This window comes from Mus pahari, chromosome 2 (genome assembly GCF_900095145.1).
Source record: "Mus pahari chromosome 2, PAHARI_EIJ_v1.1, whole genome shotgun sequence".
Classification (NCBI taxonomy): Eukaryota; Metazoa; Chordata; class Mammalia; order Rodentia; family Muridae; genus Mus; species Mus pahari.
The window spans coordinates 1,778,061-1,798,374 of NC_034591.1; the positions used below are offsets into that span (position 1 = coordinate 1,778,061).

The 20,314-nt window shown below is 38.5% G+C and overlaps 1 protein-coding gene across 1 annotated transcript in view; it reads right to left on the reverse strand.

The window, feature by feature from the left end:
• The window catches only part of Cdk14 (cyclin dependent kinase 14), a 534,124-nt gene that overhangs the window by 203,989 nt on the left and 309,821 nt on the right, over nt 1–20,314 (reverse strand). Inside the window, exon 9 of the mRNA XM_021190228.2 lies at nt 16,109–16,229. Coding sequence (XP_021045887.1) covers nt 16,109–16,229 — 121 coding nt within the window. The remainder of the gene's footprint in view (nt 1–16,108; nt 16,230–20,314) is intronic.

Consider the following 20,314-nt stretch of genomic DNA (forward strand, 5'->3'; position numbering starts at 1 on the left):
ATAGGGAACTTTCGGGATAGCATTTGAAATGTAAAGAAAATAATAATAAAAAATAAATAAATGTATAAATGAATAAATAAATAAATAGATTTTTTTTTTAAAAAAAGTGCTCATAGGAGACCTTTAAACAAGAAGTGAAGACTTCGGTCTCATTTGGCTGTGTTTACATGCCAACCCCAGGAGTGAGCCTGACCCACAGGGCCTGTGCATTCTATGTGCACTGCCACTATCACTGCAGGGAGAAGCTGCCCCTCTGCATGCAGGCTTGTCCACCTGCAAACTGCAGGAGGCCTCTAATGCAGTCCACAGAACATTCTTGGCCTTCTAGAACCATCTGCATCTTCAAGACGTCTGGCGAGAGGACTGCAGATCGAGACACTGTAAGCAGTGACAGCAGGCAAGCAGATGAACTGACCCAGAACTCAGAGTGACTTCATTGCATTGCCTCTCAACATTATTTTGGCACCGGAAGTTCCCCTTTAGCGCATGTGTCTATCGACAAGCACCATGGGAAGCAGCTTCTTGGGTTAGTATGTAGGCTGGTCCTGCAGGACCCTATCACAACCTGGATTCCGAGTTGCTGATTGACGGCTGAGGCCTGAGACTTGTAACAAGTGATGCTGAGGTGGCTGTCCTCCAAGTCACACACAGACAAGCAAGAATCTAAAAGAAGCTGGGTAATTCTGTTTTGAAAGTAGTGTGGGTGCCTCCGATAAATCCTGTGGACACGGATTAGAGCTATGGCTGACAAAACGACAATGAAACAATGAACGACTAAATTAAATTAGGTTAAATGGGAAGCACAATCTACATGCAACACTAACTCAGAAAGCTTCCTCGTTAATTAACCTAGCAGGTAATTTTATTTAGCTATGGTTCGCTGAGGTACACCACCCTCCAATGAAAACTGGAGCTATTTTGTGCACCAATGTGGCCATATATTTATCCCACTTTTCTCGTGAGAAATGTATCTACTTGCAAAACGAACCAACTTTTCTCGTCTCGAAAATTAGCTTGTAAAAGACTAAAAAAAAAAAAATACCTCATTTTTATTATAACAGTAAGAAAATGTCTTACCCATAAGATGCGATCTTTTCATTCTGGCACTGAGTCAGTAAAAAGTGAAAGATTAAAATATTACACTTTGCCATGCCCATGGTGGGTACCGAAGGGGCTGAATTTATTAAAGTGCCAGTCACCATTTATGTGGTTAGTGCTTCATTAGGCACCGATAGGCACAATGTATCTTTGTCAAATTCTTCTATGGACGACTCAGCTCTCAGGCCATAAAAATAACACAAAGGCTAGGACTGTGAGGGGAAAAGAAAAATCCCTGTTTAGAAAATATTCAGTTTCATACAGTGGAGTTATAGCAGACAGGGCAACTTGGAACTACATTTCAAAACTCTTTAACAAAATTATGTCTCCAACAAGACACATTTACATAGTAAGCAAATCAGAATAAAAATTAAGCAAAATAGAAGAACAGGTTCTGAAGTGTGGAGTTCCAGGGCGGCCCCAGCAGGGGTTTGCAGGTCTCTGAACTGAGTCCACATCTGTAGTTAAGAGCAACAAGAAACAGCAAGATGTCAACACACCAAAGTGCCATGTGCTCCACATGCTCCAATGATAACTTATATCTCATATGTCCAAGAGCATGTGTATGTCTGTGTCTTATATCAGTCTTAAGTGCTAAAACAAATATTTCCATCTTTCTTGTTTCCTTTTAGTTTTCTGTCTATCATCTGCACAGCCCACAGTCATAAATCCAGGAATCATGCAAAACCCTTGCCTTGTATGGGATACAGCCAAGCTGTCATTTGTCATAGCCTCAGCATTCTTCTAACCTCTAGCCACTTGCTCTGTGCTCTCTGCCCAGACCTGCTTTCTCCCAACCTGATTCTGAGTTGCTATCTGACATCTCTATCTACAAGTGCTGGCATTTTATGACCTAGTGATACATTCTTCCAGGAATGCACCTAGCATTGTCAACTTAGAAAGATGGTGTGCTGGCTAGTTTTATGTCAACTTGACACAAGCTAGAGTTATCTGAATGGAGGAAACCTCAATTGAGAAAAAATGCCTTTGTAAGATCTGGCTGTAGGGCCTTTTTAAATTAGTGATTGATATGGGAGGGCCCAGGTCATTTTGGGTGGTGCCATCTGTGGGCTGGTAGTCCTGGGTTCTATAAGAGCATTGGCTAGGCAAGACATGAGGAGCAAGGCAGTAAAAAATCACCTGTCCATGGCTTCTGTATTAGTGCATACTTCTTGGTTCCTACTCTGTTTGAGTTTCTTTCCTGACTTCCTTTGATGATGATATGAAACTATAAGCAGCATAAGCCCTTTCCTCCCCAATTTGCTGTTTGGTCAAATTGTTTCACTGCAGCAATAGAAACCCTGACTAGGACAGATGTCTTTCTCAAGTAGGTTGGGGAGCTGGGCCATTAAACCTCTACATTTCCTTAACACTTTCCAGGCTATCAACCTTTCCTTCAGAGTGACCACTGTTCTACATATGTTCTTGTATAATAACATATGATGCTGAATGTAAGGTGGGCCTCTCTCATCCCTGCGACCAGCACAATGACTGGTACAGTCAGAAAATGCCTTTAAGATGAACAAATCAATCGTTGACATAAATGAGTCTAAGGAGTGCACACATGAGATATTCAAAGGAGGTGTCTAATTGATAATTAATATTACTACATAAGATAACAAGTTTCTACAAAAATAATAGTTTCCCCCAAAATGTCACCACTGCATCTTTGTTTATAAGATGCCCCAAAGAAACTCCAACAGTTGCCACAGAGACCTCTCTCATTTAGCAGTGAAAATTACTGGAATGCTAAAACTTAGCAATGTCTATGATTGTTTTTAACTATAAAAGAACTGAATTTTGTAAGGCCAGGTTCAGTTTCAGGGCCAGGTCTGGAAGCTTCACTCCCTAGTCTGTGGAGGATGACTACTTCGTTATGCTATGCTGCTACCCCAGTTAGGACAGTATGTTTTGATTAGGTCACTATGATTAGAGAGAAGATATTAAGATGGTAATTCTGTTTTCTATGCAGGGAACACAATGATGGTTGGGTAAAAACAGAGCTGAAACCAAGTGTTCAGAATTAGAACTTTGGGCAGAGAATGTAAACAATTAGCCAAGAAAATAACTGTCTACCACCACTGCGAGTACCTCCAGCATAGAAGGCGACTGATCTTCAATAATACCTTAACATCTGAGGAAGACAAGTGTGGATAATGGTTATCCATATAGATGAGCAGGGACATTCAGTTACTGGGTATAGTGGGTGGAAGAGAGAAAATACCTCACTGAAGCCTACACAGAGTAAAAAAGAAAAAAAAAAGAAAAAAGAAAATGCAGAATGACACGCCAAACAGCAAGGGAATATTATCTGTTGTATTTTAGGATAATTAAAGCAGGAAGTCATTTGAAACACAATCAATGATGGTTCCTCTCCAAGGATTAAGCATGAACCAGGCAGAAGGAGAAAAACAAACTGTGAAGCCTCAATTGTGACTTCTGCTTCTCTTTCAGCTGATGCAGAATAAGGAAGTTATTTTTAAGGCTTCTCCTAGTAAATTGTAATAAAACAGAGAATCAGGAGGAAAAAAAAACCTGTTTATGGGTATCTTAAAGAGCCAAGCAAATGACTTATATATAAGCCTCCTTTCCACATGAAATCATATCTGGTATATGATGAAGAGAAATTATTAGGAAATTTTTCCTGTAAATTATTATCCTCTGAGGAGAACTCTGAAATTCAATTTATGTTGCATGGTATTTAGGTCCTTTCATCAAATGGCATGGCTGAATTTTGATGAACTCTGGTTATGAATGTGGTCACTGCTACCACATTAAGATATGTGATAGGGCAGCTGATGTTTAAGGATCACTTAGCAACTCAGAAAATATGTACAACATAGGAGGATACGAACCCTTTTCACTACAGCGTGTCATGGTTAACATTTTGGAAAAGGCTGTAAACTTTTTTTAAGCCTCGTCAAATGCTTGCTATGCAACCTTGTCTATGCAGACTAGTAACTGACTGAGGGACTGGATATTGGCAATGAACTAGTACATGGGGGCACTATTTCAAGGCAAAATCAGCTCCCTTCTACTCTAGAATGTTAGGTAAAGTGTCATTCAAAACGATTAAGTGACTAGATTGACTGCAATCCATTGGGAGATATTCATGGGAATGGGGCTACCCTGGGGTTCTAGAGAAGGTTTTGCATTCTGAATTTTGTTCCTGTGGCACCTTCAAACAGTGTGAGAAGCACAACCAGACATCTCCAGATGGGGATTGAAGGTTCAAAATGGTCATTAAAGAAAAAGCATTGATATTATAAATTGATTTCACTCTGTTACTTAAACTCGGAATCAGCTTCTAAGTAAAATAGGTTAAATTAAACACGACAAATGAATGTGAGTTTATATAGTTGCTATAATAAAGTTTTAATCTGTTGAATTTTCATTAGGTTATGAGTACATTCAATTTCTAAAAGCAAATATGGTAAAAGCTAGGAAGAAAGGAGGAACCATTTGAACTATCAATCAGAAGTAATGATAAAAGCCCTGCCGGGCTCTGTAGGAAATGTAATTAGATAAGTATCTCACTCACTCAGTCTCTCATCTCACATGGGAATACAGAGAAATACAAAATGCCATGGCAAAGATGAACTACCCTCATGTGCCCCAGAACACACTACTCAGGTTCTGTCCCAGTAATCACTAAGTGCCTGTCACATACACAAAGTTCTAAATATTTTAATGGAATTTAGCAAGCTGTTTCTTGGGCACTGATAGGTTATTTTAGTTAAGTTTTACTTTAATTCTTTTAAATTGCTGGTTTGGGGCTAGAGACATGACTCGGTGGTTAAGAACAGCTGGTATTTTTGCAGAGTTCTCAGGTTAGACTCCCTGAACCCCCATGGCAGGTCACAACCATCTGTCAACTACAGCTCCAAGGAATAAGGTGTTCTCTTCCGACCTACAAGGTGCACATGTAGCAAGCATAATATATGTAGGCAAATACTCATGTACATAAAAATATTTTAAAATTATTGTATTATTTTCATTATTCTTCTAATGACATTGGTTAGCATTAATGATCAAAGGACAATACACACAAAGAAAAAAAATAAAAAAAACATAAAGTATGTCAGCTAATTAACTGCATGCTATAGCACCTAAAATAGAAAATAATTTGCTAATACAGTGAAATTTATGCAACAGATGTACAAAGAAAATATGATTCTTAGACTGTATGTTAGACAAAGCCGTATCATGAAGAGCTAATGGACAAATGTAAGAACAGCAGCACACCCCCACTTCTGCCCACTGCTGGGCAGTGGAACAGCTCAGTTTCCTTAAGGAGTACCGCCATGAATGGTCCTCATAGAGCTGGCCAGTTTCTGTCCAATTGCATTTCAGTTTCCACCCAATGATGTTATCCCTATGCATACAATCCAGCATTCTGTCTTTGTAGCTCAACTGAACTAGAAATTTTCTAATGTCTTGCTAATTAATCTTGCCATTGAGACAAAGTCTCATGTAGTGCCTGCTGGCTTTCAACTCACTTTGTATCATAGAATGAACTTGAACTTCTGATGCTTATGGTTCAAAACCACAAGCCCCGGGAGAGCAGGTAGACATACTATACCTGTGTTTACATGATGCTGGGGATCAAGCCCATCCTGTGTGCCAGGAAGCACTCTTCCACCTGAGCTCCACCCCACTCATTTTATGCTAACAAGGTTATATTGGATTCATACAGCATATAGCTTGAAGGGACTACCAACTTCACTACATTCTTTATATTCACAGAAAATGTTTTTCTTTTAATGAATATGAATTCAGATTTTATCTCCCTTTACCACTGCTTCATAAATCAAAATCTGGTTTTATTGTAGAGTTTGTTTTCCTATGCAAAGTTATTTTTATTTCACTATTGAGTAGTATGGATTATCTGTTTCCACCATCACACCTAGAGGCTGGCAGTCCCAAAGTTTGCTCCACTGCTATCTCTCATTTCACTGGATCCCACCCAGGGAGCAAAGACTCTAGCAGCCTGCTTCGTAGTTAAAACCATGAGTACTGAATTATCAACAAGAGAAGAAGAGCATACAGCAAAATGTACGATTCCTCTTTCCTCCCAAGAAGACCATTGTAGCTGATTAGGAAAATAAAATTAAACCAAATTAAAACACAAACAAGAAGAAATTAAAACACACAGAAGAAGGCAACTTAGATGACAGATAACTTGTCAGTTGTGCACGAAGGTATAATGATCTCCACAGGCTAAAGGCAGCAATTCTAAGTTACAGTGAGAGGATCTGAATTTAGCAACTTAGACAAGGCTAAGCACATGGAGACACAGGCTCTAAACATCGTGAAGATGAACATGACAGCCGATAATAGGATGGCTGATTAGAAGTTTGGGGAAAGAAGAAACTGCCCAGTCGGATTCTTCTCACCAGCCCCCTCTTCTCCAACACATACCAGCAGGATAGATTAAACTGGACCAAACAGCTTCAAAGGCAAAACGTAAACTTGCAGCAGAAAATGGGGAGGCTCTGAGAAGAGCAAAGAGGAATTCAGTGAAAGGTGTGTGAATTGGTCAGTGTGACCAAAAGCTTCTGTCTTCTAACGTGATCTGAGGACATCATCCACCAGTTATGAGCTTCTGAAGAACCAAAACTCAGCCAATGACACTGATTTCAGAGAGTTTCCTGCAGAAAACACCGGCTCTATGGCCACTTAGGACTGTATGAGTAACCTTTCCGAGTTACTGTGACCTGTACTGAACAAGAAACATCTTCAGGAAGGAAGAGTGTGTTGAGACTCATGAGCTGAGGTTGTCATCCATTCCAATGGGGAAGACATGACAGCAGAAGCAGTGCGTGGCCTTGCCTCTTCACCTTCTCAGAGCAGAGAACCCCAGTGCTAGGCGTTCTTTTTGCTTTTGTTTTTCTTTCCAGTGGAGGACCCAACCCAAAGTGATGGCGACACCCACTTTCAGGGCGTGTTTGCTTTCCTTAGTTTAACTTCTCTGGAATCTTCCCTCAAGACATGCCTAGAGGTGTGTCTGTTTATGTGACCCCAATTCTAGTCAATTGATGATGAAAATCAAGCTTCGAAGATATAGGAACTGAATGGTTAACAAGTCTCTCCATTCGTTATAACACATTTACAAAAATTAGCAGAGACAAGTATCCCTCTTACACCGGAAGAAAGTTTCTATTTGAAACCAAAAGAAAAGGAAACATGATCAATTATATAATGTATATTTCATCTATAAATTGTACCATGATATAACATATATGTTGGTATTCATGCTCATATTTCACCTAATTATGTGCATGTCAGACTGTCAAGTTGACCAGGAATAGACTTGTGGCTGTTTATACTGACTGTCAACTTGAGCATATCTACAGTCACTGTGTGGACAAATCTCTGGCCCCAACTGTGAGAGATCACAGAGGTGATGAGACAGATGAGGTGGAAGTGCATCCTAATGTGCGTGGAACCATATACTGGCCTGAGGACCCTGACTGCATGGGAAGGAGACAGCAAGCTGAGCATCCACCTTTGTCCCTTGCTGCTTCCTGACTGTAGATGGAATGTAAGCAGCTACCTTTTGCTCCTGATGCCAGGACTTCCTCTTGGGAGAGACTGTGTGACCAAAATTAACCCCCTTGCTCTCAAATTTTTTCATGTCAAGGATTTGAACACAGTACTAAGGACAGTGACAAATACAGATGGTAATGTTTATTTTTCTGATTTGATGAATTTACATGGTATAGTGGGGCTGGAGATGGCTCAGCTTTTAGAGCACTCCCTTCTCGTCCAGAGAACCCTAGTTTGTGCCCTAGTGCCCACAGTGGGTGGTTCACAACTTCCTATAATTCTAGTTCCAGGGGATCTGACACCTCCTTCTGGCCTCTGTATAAACCTATATATCTATGGCATATACTCATATAGACACACATACACAGAGATTTAAAAAAAAATCTTTAAAATGTATAGACACATATTGTTAACATGATGCACTCCTTAAAGATGGCTGGCTTAAAAAAAAATAGTACAAAACATTCCCACAGTTAAGGCTTAGGGAACATAGTGTAAGAGAGTGGTACCATTCTAAAAGCAAGAGGAACAGGGGCTTTGCTGTGATATTGTGTCTCCTAGGAACATCAGAGGCTACACCCACAACATCTCACTAACATAACATCCAGTGGTGATCTAAAAAAGGAGAACAGTGAGGAATGTGGACAGGGAAAAGCTTGCGGAGGCCTCATCCCAACATAAAGAACTACATACAACCTGGTAAGCCTGGGGCCATACAGCCTGGTAAACTTGGGGCAGGAGGTGTGGTCCTTCCTGGGAAGAGCACAACAATGTGGTTGTCCACTGTCAAACAGCCCTAAAAACATGCATACAAAAAGTATTATATGTACTCAACATGTTATATTTAGAAATGTATGTATATATGTATGTAGCCAGCAATAACAATCAGTGATAACAAGAGGCCATGAATGTGAAGGAGATTGGGAATGGATATATGGAAAGGCTTGCAAAGAGAAAAATGGAGAAATGATATAATTAAAATACAACCTTAAAATTTAATATATATGACACATAGATATGTCTTTGAGCACTTGGTAAATGTTTTTCATATGTGCTTCAAAACATTTTGAAACCATAAATAATTAGAAATATGTATAAAAGCAAAGAAACTAAAAAACTAAATGTAATTAGAAAATCTAAGATATTATACAATAAAGGATATATAATCACGAACACTACCTGACTTATTATTTTTGAGTACATTTGACATACTCATGCATAAAACTGTAACGCAGATTCTACACAGGGAGACTAAGGTAAAAGTGGGGTCGGACAAGATTTCTGGAGGGAGCAAAGTCTTTTTCCTCCATAATAACCATTTAGCATAATCTCTAAAAAAGTAAGTCAAAGTTATTTGCACGAACAAGGCCATAGATTAGCTCTCCAATGCAAATCGATCAGTATAATAAATTAAGAGCTAGCAAGACAAACGACTAAGTGGCATTTGTGATGTGGCTAGCATTACCAGGAGAACTGAAAATGCACAGTTGTTCCTGAGAGATTAAAGGGTAACCATGAGGAAATTAGATCTCTAGTCCTGCTCTTGACTCGTTTTGGTAGTTTTAGTTAACCAGCTATGCTTGATATAAGTTTTATTGTCACAGTTCTCCATCTGGAAACTGAAAAGACTAGTTGAAAGCTTTGATTAACTATGTTGGACATGAAGCAAACAGTGGGGGAAGGAGGCTGACTGGGGCTTCAGTGAGGTTTTGTTAAGCATAGCCCCTACTTTAAAAAGCAAAGCATTTTCATATTCTGAAAAATATTTCTATGTGAACATATAGCCAACTTATAACATAAGCGGGGATGAGGAGATGGCTCAGTCACACAGTGGTTGCTGCACAAGCAAAGGACCTGGGTTCAGATTCCCAGCACATGCATACAAAGCCAGGAATGATGCCATGCATCTGCAGTCCCAAAGCAGGGAGGTAGAGACAGACAGGTCCCTGGAACTCATGGCAAGCAAGTCTTAATGAACCTAGGGGCTCCAGGTTCATTGACAGAACTGCCTTTAAATAAATAAATTACAGAATAAACAAATGAATAATGAGTGAATGTATGAATGAATAAATTAATAAGGTCAAGTATAAGATAGGATGACTCAACAATGGTGTCTGGTTTTCATACATGTATAAGAGTGTGTATGAATTTATAAGATGAACACTTATGTATATGTATATACAAACACATATGTATTTGTGTACAAGAAGAATACACATACCACATACATCAAAAAATTAAAGATTAACCTACATGTGACATTCCTTAATTTACATAATGTGAGATTGAAACACAGAATCATATTGTACCCATGCCTTGCTCCCCATGTAACATGAAAAACTCTTAAGCTAAAAGTTCTAATTTCAATGACTGTATGATCATTCCTCAAAATCAGATATAGCATCTCCCATCCCCTGTCATAATCCACAGCACCCATGGACGCTACAGCCCAACAGGAACACGAGACATTTAATTTGGTTGACTGTCAGATCGGAAAGGCAATAAGAATATTTATTTTGGTTTATATTTCCCAAGAATTTCTTGTAATCATCCCGTTCCAGTCTCCCAAGCTAGTGAGGCAGTGGATTGCACCAAGGTTATAATAATGTCATGAAGCTTAGTCTCTGTGACTGTCCCTTTAAAATTTCACTCAGGAATCCATTTGTGGGTAGACAATTACATTGCCAATGGTGTTTAAAAATTTAGGTGAAATTTAATTTGTTTTACACATATTTAGCAGGAAAGACTACATACATATTCATCCTATATATCATTATTACTACAAAATGACCAAATGTATTGACTGAAACACATGGTTTGTCTCATAGGCATGTACTGATAAAGGACAAGATGCAAAAACTATAACCATGCATTTAAAAAGCTTCTCTTTCTCATTCCAGATGTGGCTCTTGGCAGTCTTGGTGTCTTGGCAGTCATCCTACAGTTTCACAATCACACAGGGTTAGAGGGACGTACTGACCAAGAAACCTTACAATAATAAATTTTCTGTAGAATGTTTTGGTGGGAAATCGTCCTTAGGTGTGACTTAAACACTAAAATATACCCAATCTCTTCTGACTGAAATATAGAACCAATTGTTGTTCTGGTGTATTTTAAGTCACATGGCACACTTAGATTCTGTGTACCTATTGTCCTTGCAGAATTATTAATTGTTGAAGGTGTCATTCTACATTCTACATTGATGAATTATATGGTAAGTCAAAATTTAAGAGGCCTCATTAGATGTAAAGGACTATAAATTATGGCTGCCTCCTGGACCAGGTGGGTCTTTCTTTGTGGTTGTCTTTAACTGCTTCTTCTGTTCTTTTGCATCCCACTGTCAGTAAGCCAGTTGAAGCACGCATTACTTGAGCACTGCTTAAGAGCTATTAGAGAGCTGTTGAATTTGACAATGAATGTTTCATATCTTTCTTGGCCTTATGACTGCAATAATTAAAAAACATGCAAACACCGTTGACAGAGAGATGACTGTTGTCGCTCAGGAATTCAAAATCTCATTCTTACTTGACACCGCTTTTAAAAATGGACGCACTCACTACATGAGAAGTGAAAATTGAATAATGACTAGGGGTTGGGAAAATGTATGTTAGCGCAGATAGTAGTATCATGAAAATTTACACAATTCAATGATTCCTGCCTTGTTTCCTTTTAAGTCTTCCTTGAATGTAATGAGAGAGTAGAAGATAACAGAAAAAAAGCTATCAGGAGAGACAGACGGGCACAGGCACCTGAGTGAGAACCAAAGACCCCCAAAATAGTGGAGCTGCACAAGAGACCCAGCATGGGCTGAAGTATAATATATCACAAAGTACTTTGTTCATATTTTAGAGTTACATTAGTAGTAAAATAAGACCAGTTTCTTAGAAATCTTATGAAAGAGTACCGAATGTTGTAACGACAAAGTGGTGCAGAGGAGGCTGCGCTGTCCTAGAGGCTGAAGGTTGGCTATGACCTTCACTAAATCACTCATCTTTGCAGTGTGTTGTTGAACTTACTGCATAATAGGGAAGTAATTTAAAAGCATAGCAGGGCTTAGTTGCAGTTTATGGCCAATGAAATACCTACTACTACTACTACTACTACTACTACTACTATTATTATTATTGATCAAGTTTTTAAAATAACATAGGCCTTACTTAGAATAAATTATGTACAAGGTAGGGGGTATAGCAAGGTTCATTTATGGCTCTTTCTCTTAAAATAATGGTAAATAAACCCAAGTCTTAAGAAATTTTATTGTATAAATTGCCATGGTTCAAGGCAGAAAGATCAGCAAGGATGGTGGCAGGGCACTGGATACTGTCAATATAGAGGCCATTAAGCAATATGAAGCAATGCCAAAAGGCCTTATGATACTTAATAAATAGGCAATATTCTTCCTAATGTATTAAAATCAATTTTAATGCAGACATTTCCTTATACATTATGACTTGCACAGATTTTTTTTCCAAACCACCCAGCTGCTACAATGTTAAGTAAATTCATTTTAATCTGAAATCAGAGATGTAATAGAGAAAAGGTGATTTAATATGCAATCTCATTATGTTTGACAGACTTATTTATAAATGATCTACCCTACATTTTGACAGGCATAGTTAATATGTTAATTAGCTTTAAAGATGATGATAGGAAGCGCTTGGCAAGCCATCGTTCTTTGCATACTCTGTTGGGGGACAATGCGGTTGATACCACCCGCTCCCTCAAAAGCACAATGCCTTTGATGAGATGATCATTTATTAACAGTAGATAATTTAGTTATCTGACATTAAAAATTAAACCTGTAAAATAATCCCCAGCTGTGTTCTGAATTTGAGAATGAGTGCAGCTGCAACCCATCTCTGGGCATGTAAGAAGGAATGTAAGCTTATTTACAACAGCGCACACCACAGTAAGAGCTGCGCTCTCTAGCAGGTAAATAACTACACAGATAAGTTGCCCTCACATCCATGCTTCCCTTCCTGTGCTTTTCAGAACCCTGGGAGTCTCTCTGGCATCAAAGCTCAGCAATGATATCCCATGCTCTGACTTTCAAGGAGCTACCTCATCCAAGAATTATCAGACTTTTTGCATGAGGCAACATTCAATTTGATTCTGTTGCTTCACTCTTCCTTTATGAAGGGAAACAAAGGTATCAAAACCACCCTGGTTGAAGGCTCAACTAGCGCTTGGCGTTCACACATTACCTAGGTGCTGGAGACCTACAGGAGAAGGTCCTTAGAGTGTCAGCTCTGACTTCTATCACATGCTGACAGTGTTGCTGCATATGTGTCTTCATTAATATTTTTAGTGCCTGTGGCCATTTAACACTGTGTAGGGATCATCAGTTCTTAGTTACTGCCCTGAAGCCCCAGGACAGCAAATGAACTGTAAAAATAGCCTGGAACTCCTGCCACCTGCCTCCCCGGGTTAATATTTGTATTTCTTTTTGGCTGGCAGCTGAGCCATGGTTCAATTACAATCTCATTTCCAGGTGTCTGAATACCCTGCATCAATGCCATTGATTATGCAAAAAAAAAAAAAAAATCAGTGCCCTGTGAAAGTCCCTCTCATGGGAAAGACACATGCATTTTTACCTGACTTATAGCAAAATAGCAAAACAGCTTTTAGAAAATTGCTTGGAATGACATTAGATTCAGAATGACAGGCATAACATAGACATAATTTTTTAGGGCCTGGAAATGAACTAAAAGTAAGCATGGGGGGGGGGGGACTGCTCAACCCTGACGCATTTGCTTGTTGTTTCTGGCAATGAATAATCTTGGCACAGGAACAAAAGGGCACTTGGGGTCCACTATTTTCTATCAGTTTTCCCCCACCCCCTTAATAACAGACTCCTTTCTATCCTATGACCATGTCTCTGTTCGAAGCCAGTTGGCAGCTAGTACCCAAACCATCACTCATACACATGGGGTAGGTCAGAATAGGGAGTGAAGTTGGACAGCTTAGAAAACAAACAATGTAAGAAACAAACATTTTAGCAAGTCAGAGACCACCCTGTACATGATACTATAAAGAACATTTTCCCTATGCCACCCTGTGTATGCATATGCGTGTGTGTGTGTGTGTGTGTGTGTGTGTGTGTGTGTGTGTTTGTACTGGCATATGTGTAAATGTGCATGCATATGGGGGTTAGAGGTCAGCTTTGAGTGATGTTTTTCACAAAGCTCTCTACCTTTAAGGGAGGAGGGTAGTGGGCAGTTCCCTCACTGGCTTCAAGCTCTTCAAGTAGGCTAGACTGACTACAAAGTAAGACTTCAAGCTCTTCCTGTCCAGAATATTCACAATTGTACATTGGTTTGGGGGCCTGAATTCAGGTCCTCCAACTGGGCAATAACCCAAATCCGTAAACATCCTTGTGGTTTTGTGTTGTACATATGTGTCAGTGTGTATGTATGAGTGCAGCCACAAATGTGTATCACAATGAGGCCAGAGGTCAGTGGTGTCTTTGCTGGCCACCTTAATTTTTGAGACAAGGTCTGTCCCTGAACTTGGAAATCACTGATTCGTTAAGTTGAGGTCCAGTGTCCTGTCCATCTATCTTCTCATCCCCTGTTCTGTGGTTACATACATGTGCCACCGTGCTAAACTTAGGTCATGACACTTGCAAGGGCTTCATAACTGAGCCATGTACCTAATCCTTTACAGAACATTTTTAATGTTTTTTTTTCTCTCATAATTGAACCAGAGGCACAGGAAGAACAGTTTCTTATATTCCAGAGGGTATAATCTTGACTAAATTGCAAAGCAACTAAGATAAAACTGGCTCTATACTACAATTATCTCAAAGCTACATTTTATTAGTAGAAACCTTAGCTGAACTCATTGAAAGACTTCTAGGTATTTCCTCATGCAGAAAATAAAAAGGAAAACATTTTATAACTCAAGACTGTGATATAATTATTGTTTTCATTGCCAACTCTTAACTAAGAGCAGAAAGCAGCAAGGGTTGAGAAGGCAACTAAAACACACCTAGGTGTGAGCATTGGTCTTTATCTCCAACCTTCCCCAGTTAGAACTAGTGATCTCAGTATCTGTGTTGCTCAAAGATAGGCCTATCCTTAAGGAAAAATATTAACTAAATAAAGAGTAAATGAACATTACAAAGCCAACATCAGGAAGTGATATTTATATGTGTGATGAAAAGATGCATCAACTCAGCCACTAAATGACAGGTGGTGACAGGTCTTGGGACCTTAGAATATCATTAAAATATGATTGGATTTATGATGAGGTATATAAATTTATGATAACAAATCTTCATGTGTTTGATTGCCTAGATTCTTTTACAATGCTATTTAAATATATATATATATATATATATATATATATATATATATATATATATATATACACATATACCAAGATGATAAATATGTGCTCATAAGATGCTGCAGATTATTTCTGTGGCTCCACAGAGCAGCAAGCCCCACATCTAGGAGAAATTTAAACACACATTGAGAAAGTCCCCATGTTATCCATTGCAAGGAGCTTGATTGTTTGCTTAATGTATTGTTTTTATATGAAATAGACCATCTAAGAAGCTAGGACTCAGTAGTGTCTAATTTTTAAAAGCCAAGATTGCTGGGGATGAGCCAGAAGTAAATACACAAGAGGAAAATAAATAATACACACTGAAGTTTTACTGCGGCCATAAACACTAGACGATCATGGAGCTAAATTCTAAATACAGCAGCGTGATCATTCAGGAATAATGGCTCTGTTATAAAATAGCCACAAGCTTCATGAATTATTTTACTTCAAACCCAACTGTGAATCTAGAAAAGGAAAAGTCGTGCTCAATATCCATGTGTGACTCTCTCCCAAGTGTTGAGTCAGATTCATTCCCTTTGATGATTATAATTTGTACTTTACATAAATGGGAATGCGGAGTAGTTTGCCAGTATTAACAAATATGGAACAAACATTACCAGTCATTTTAATTCATTAAAGAGTTTTAATAGTTGGAGAACTACTGCATGAATAGACACCATCCTGAAATTATTAGATATTTAAAAAAAAAAAAAACCTCATGGTATTTCATTTTGGAAAATCAGTATCAATAGCTTTCCATCAAACCAATTACCATAGCTTTGTAATAAATATAAACATTTGTCTCCTAATTCTAGGTCTACTGCTCTTTGAAGATACCCACTTCCTTGTCATAAAACAAACCATAAATTATGACCTCAATGAAAATTACAGTTCTGACAGTCAGACAAAAAACCTCTGACCTTCTCCATCAAGAATTATTAGGAGGCACCATCTGCAGCTGACTCTCATGAGGTCCCATTCCCAATCAGATTTTAAAACGGCAACAGTACAGCCACACACAGGAAAGACTCCTGCACCATTAATCTTTGTCCAAACTGTTAGATGCTTGTCTAGTTTTGGCCCAGACAAATCATGGCACACAGATTAGATAGGGTAAGTCATTTCTCACCACATGTCAAGGCAGGTGGAATATTCTGTAGAGCCCAGAAGAACATCTGGAGGTCTGTACCACAAGGTAACCACTTCATTGGAGTATGTGTGGCTAGGGACGGATTTTGCTCTTGCCAGACCTGTAGGTTAGAGCAAACATGAAGAAGTTAAGTGGGCATGAAAAGAACGGGTGCTTTAAATTCAAATGTTCCATTTTAAAATGTTAAGCAACACTACTATAATTCAGATACGTGAATTTAGTCTCTATGTTCTGAAAACATGCTAATAATTATCAAGTCATTCATACTGCAAATAAAACACTAGTATTGTAAGTCTGATAAAATAATCACTAAACAAAATCACAGCCACTTTAGAATCTCTTGACTACTTCAAAGTTCTGATTTACAGAACTCTAGTTCTGAGAGTTTCTTATGTGTAAGTCATATCAATAAGGGTTCTTTGGCCAAATAACTTGAAGAAAAGATGTATTAAAGATAAAGTCTCCCAGCTACAAAACTAATCAATGCTACTAATGTTTGTGTGGCTATTGAACTTGCAATAAGAAAGTGCAATACTTTTCTCAAAAAGCTAGACCAAAAGTTCTTGTAGCGTGTGTATTTCTCAAAGACTCACAGGAGGATGCATACTGAGAAGGTTTATCTGAAAACCAATGAGCTCCATAATTATAAAGCAATGATGGAACTGGCATGTATACATGGTGAAAGCAAATATCAAATCAATGGGGGAAAAGCAGCAATATTACTTTAATTGAAAATGTATGTGAAATTTGACCTCATAACCATAAATATTCACTCACAGACACAGACTGCAAAAAACATGTATTCATATTCCTCTGGAATATGAGATTATCCATTTTTTAAAAAATATTTAATTATGTGTATAGTGGTATATGCACATGAGTGTGGGACCTTTCAGAGACCAGAAGAGGGTGTCAGATCTCCAGTAACAGCAGTTACACATGTTTGAGAGCCTCCTGATATGGGTGCTGACAGCCAATGGTGGCCAACTACAAAGCCGTGTGCCAGTACACGCCCTTAACTGATGAGCCAGTCAGCCACTCCCCTTTCATTATCTAGTAAGATTAAGTTTTTCTGAGTGTTTTTCAATGTAATGACTGTCTAATTCTCTTTGGAAAAAAAATGTTTATTTACAGTGCTAAGGATTGAACATACACCCTTCAGCATGTTAAGAAAGTAACAAGTGGATATCCCCAGCTTAATACTTCAAGATGATTTATTTTTATTTTAGCTATGTGCATGTGCATGCACACTGTGTTTGTACATGCACATGCTACGTACACATGAAAGTGTGTGCCTGTAAAGGCCACAAAAAGGGCACTGGGCCCCTGGAGTGGGCGTTACAGGCCGTTGCGGGCTTCCTGATTTGGCTGCTGAGAAGTGAACTCAGGTCTTCTGCATGAGTAGCAAGCATTCTAAACCATCAGGCCATCTCCCTACCCTTCTAATTCACTTAAAGGTCATATATTCCACAATGTTGCTTTTTAAAGTAAAACAAGGAATAAATAACTCTCTGCCTGTCATTAATGACAGATGCAATAAGGCATCAATAATGCTTCCTTGTGGCCCATTTGTTAAAGACCAGTTCAATGGCAACAGCGCTACTGAGAGTTGATGGACCTTGGGAGATGGTGTCTAGAAGAAGGAAGTTGGTTCACTGGGAGGGGGCACAGACTTGAAGAGAATATAGGGTGATAGCCTTTCTCTCTTTGCTCCCAGTAGCTACACGGTGAGTAGCTTGACTCGACCATGGGCTTTCTGCTGTGATATTCTGCCTCACCATAGGTCCAAAAGCAACAGGACCAAGTCATTACCAACTGAAACTTCTGAGACTATGAACACAAAGAAATCATTCCTTCATTGAAATTGACCACCTCTTGCCACCTCTTGCACTTTTTGCATAATTATGTGACATACCTAGACCATGAGGGTAAAGGATCTTTTATCTGTATTATGCTTATAGTGGAATATAATAATAAAGTTTTGCTGGGAACTTACTTTAACATGTTCATTTCAATGGTCTATAAAAATTATCAGTAATGTTTGGGAACATGAACTTCTTCCTGTTTATCTATTAACCATAGCTGTTCATTTTCTGGATTTTAGGTAAATTTTGAGATTAATATGACAACTGGTAAGGCAAAGAATTGCTAATTAATTCAATTATCATTATGATCAATTATTCTACATTACAATGTTTAGAGTAAAGCGATGATATACTGAATTGGTTCTATAGATCCAATACAAGAAGTAAGATATAAGACATATAAAATATGCTCTACCATACATATTCTTTTGCATACAAATAGAAGTATTTCCAAGTACAGATTCCATGTAACATAGTCTTTACCCTGTAAGGTATAATCCGACCTCAAATCACATAAAACTGTACTATGGAGAGTGTCTCAAGGGTTTGTAAACCCATCAAAAGTCTTGTCCTTAAATGAGTGCATTTTCATACAAAAAGTAAAGAGCTTAGGACAGGTCTGGACATAGGTTCTGCCTCACCCCGTATGTGGCTGTCAAGTCAAATGGGATGCCATCCGTGCTGGGTACTCTTGCTTTCCCTGAGGCCTTATTATCAGACAGCTCAGAAAGAGCTGGGAGAAGGGAAAAACTGTGATTGCCTTTGACAGATTAGAAAATCAGGCTTGTTATTAAATAGAAAGTGATACCTTAAGATGAAAAAAAAAAAAAAAAAAGGAAAACCCCAGAATGCCCTAAATATAGCATAAATCAAAACCATCACATGTGATTGCTGATCAAATATGACTTGTGAAATTGGTTAAGTATTTGTGGAAAATCCAGACAGAAGTTGCTATTCTACACTATTTTCTCCCTTCTCACATACTTAGGTCAAGGAAAGCCACAGCTTCAAAGTTCAAAGATGATTGAAATGAACATACTAACTTTGAAAAAAACTACAATGCTTCCCAAAGGAACAGTGAGGATGAGTTTTCAATGTTTTATAAAAAAGTTTTTAAAACGGTTGGCTCATATATTTCTATATAGAAAATGAGGAAATTTTATTCCAGAATGCAGTTTTCTCAACCACCCGAGAAGCTCTCTTATCACCATTTTGAATATCGTCAGTTGAAAGCTGATAGCTCTGAAGGTGTACCGTACATCTGTGAGCAAAAGGTGTTCACTCTAAAGATATTTATATTCATTTAATAAGAGAAATAAATCATATTTTTTCAGGAAAGACCAAATTACTTAAACAATGGCTCTTTTTTTTAAAAAGAATATCTTGAAATATGGCTTTCTAGGGCCATCTTCCCAGATCTTTTTGGTAAAGACCATGCTATGTGTTTGTAAGGTTCACAAATCAAAACCTGCTTACTCATGCAAAATTTATTAAACTGCATCTTTCAACTGAAGGAAAACGGTAGGACAGGATTAATTAGCACAGCATGTGTGAAAGCTTTCTCTCTGGGTTCCCTGTCAGTTGCTATGGTTACACTACAGGAAGAGAGCTACACTACCTTTTAAAAAACATGAAGTTCATGGGTGATTATCAAAACTTATATTAATGTTTAGTCTGAATTGAAAGTTGAAAAGAAACGCGAGATGCCAACCGGATGAAGGCAGCTTGCCTGCACAGAGCGGCATGTCTGTGTTTGTGCACCTGGAAAGGGTACGGGTGCCTATGGGTTCCTATAATGGCTCTCATAACACAGCTTTGGTGTTGCCACTTTTTTTTTTCAAGGTCTCTGCACCTCAATGAAGTAGTTACTTATTAAAATCTGTTCTTACTGGTTTTTAACTTATTTTATTAGATATTTTCTTCATTTACATTTCAAATGCTATCCTGAATGTCCCCTACACCCTCCCCTTACCCTGCTCCCCTGCCCACACACTCCCAGTTCTTGGCCCTGGCATTCCACTACTAATGAGAGCAGACCTGAGAGTAAAGAAGAATGTTCTGCTATTCAAGCTCTACTTTTGACAGTTCAGAGCAGGGATGCCATTATCCCTGTACAATAGAAGTAAAGGAAGTTTTATGGATAACAATTTTCTTTTTCTTTTTTTTTTAATTTATTATTTTCTTTATTTACATTTCAAATGCTATCCCGAAAGTTTCCTATACCCCTCCCCCCCACCTCTGCTCCCCTACCCACCCACTCCCACTACTTGGCCCTGGCCTTGCCTTGTGCTGGGTCATATAAAGTTTGCAAGACCAAGGG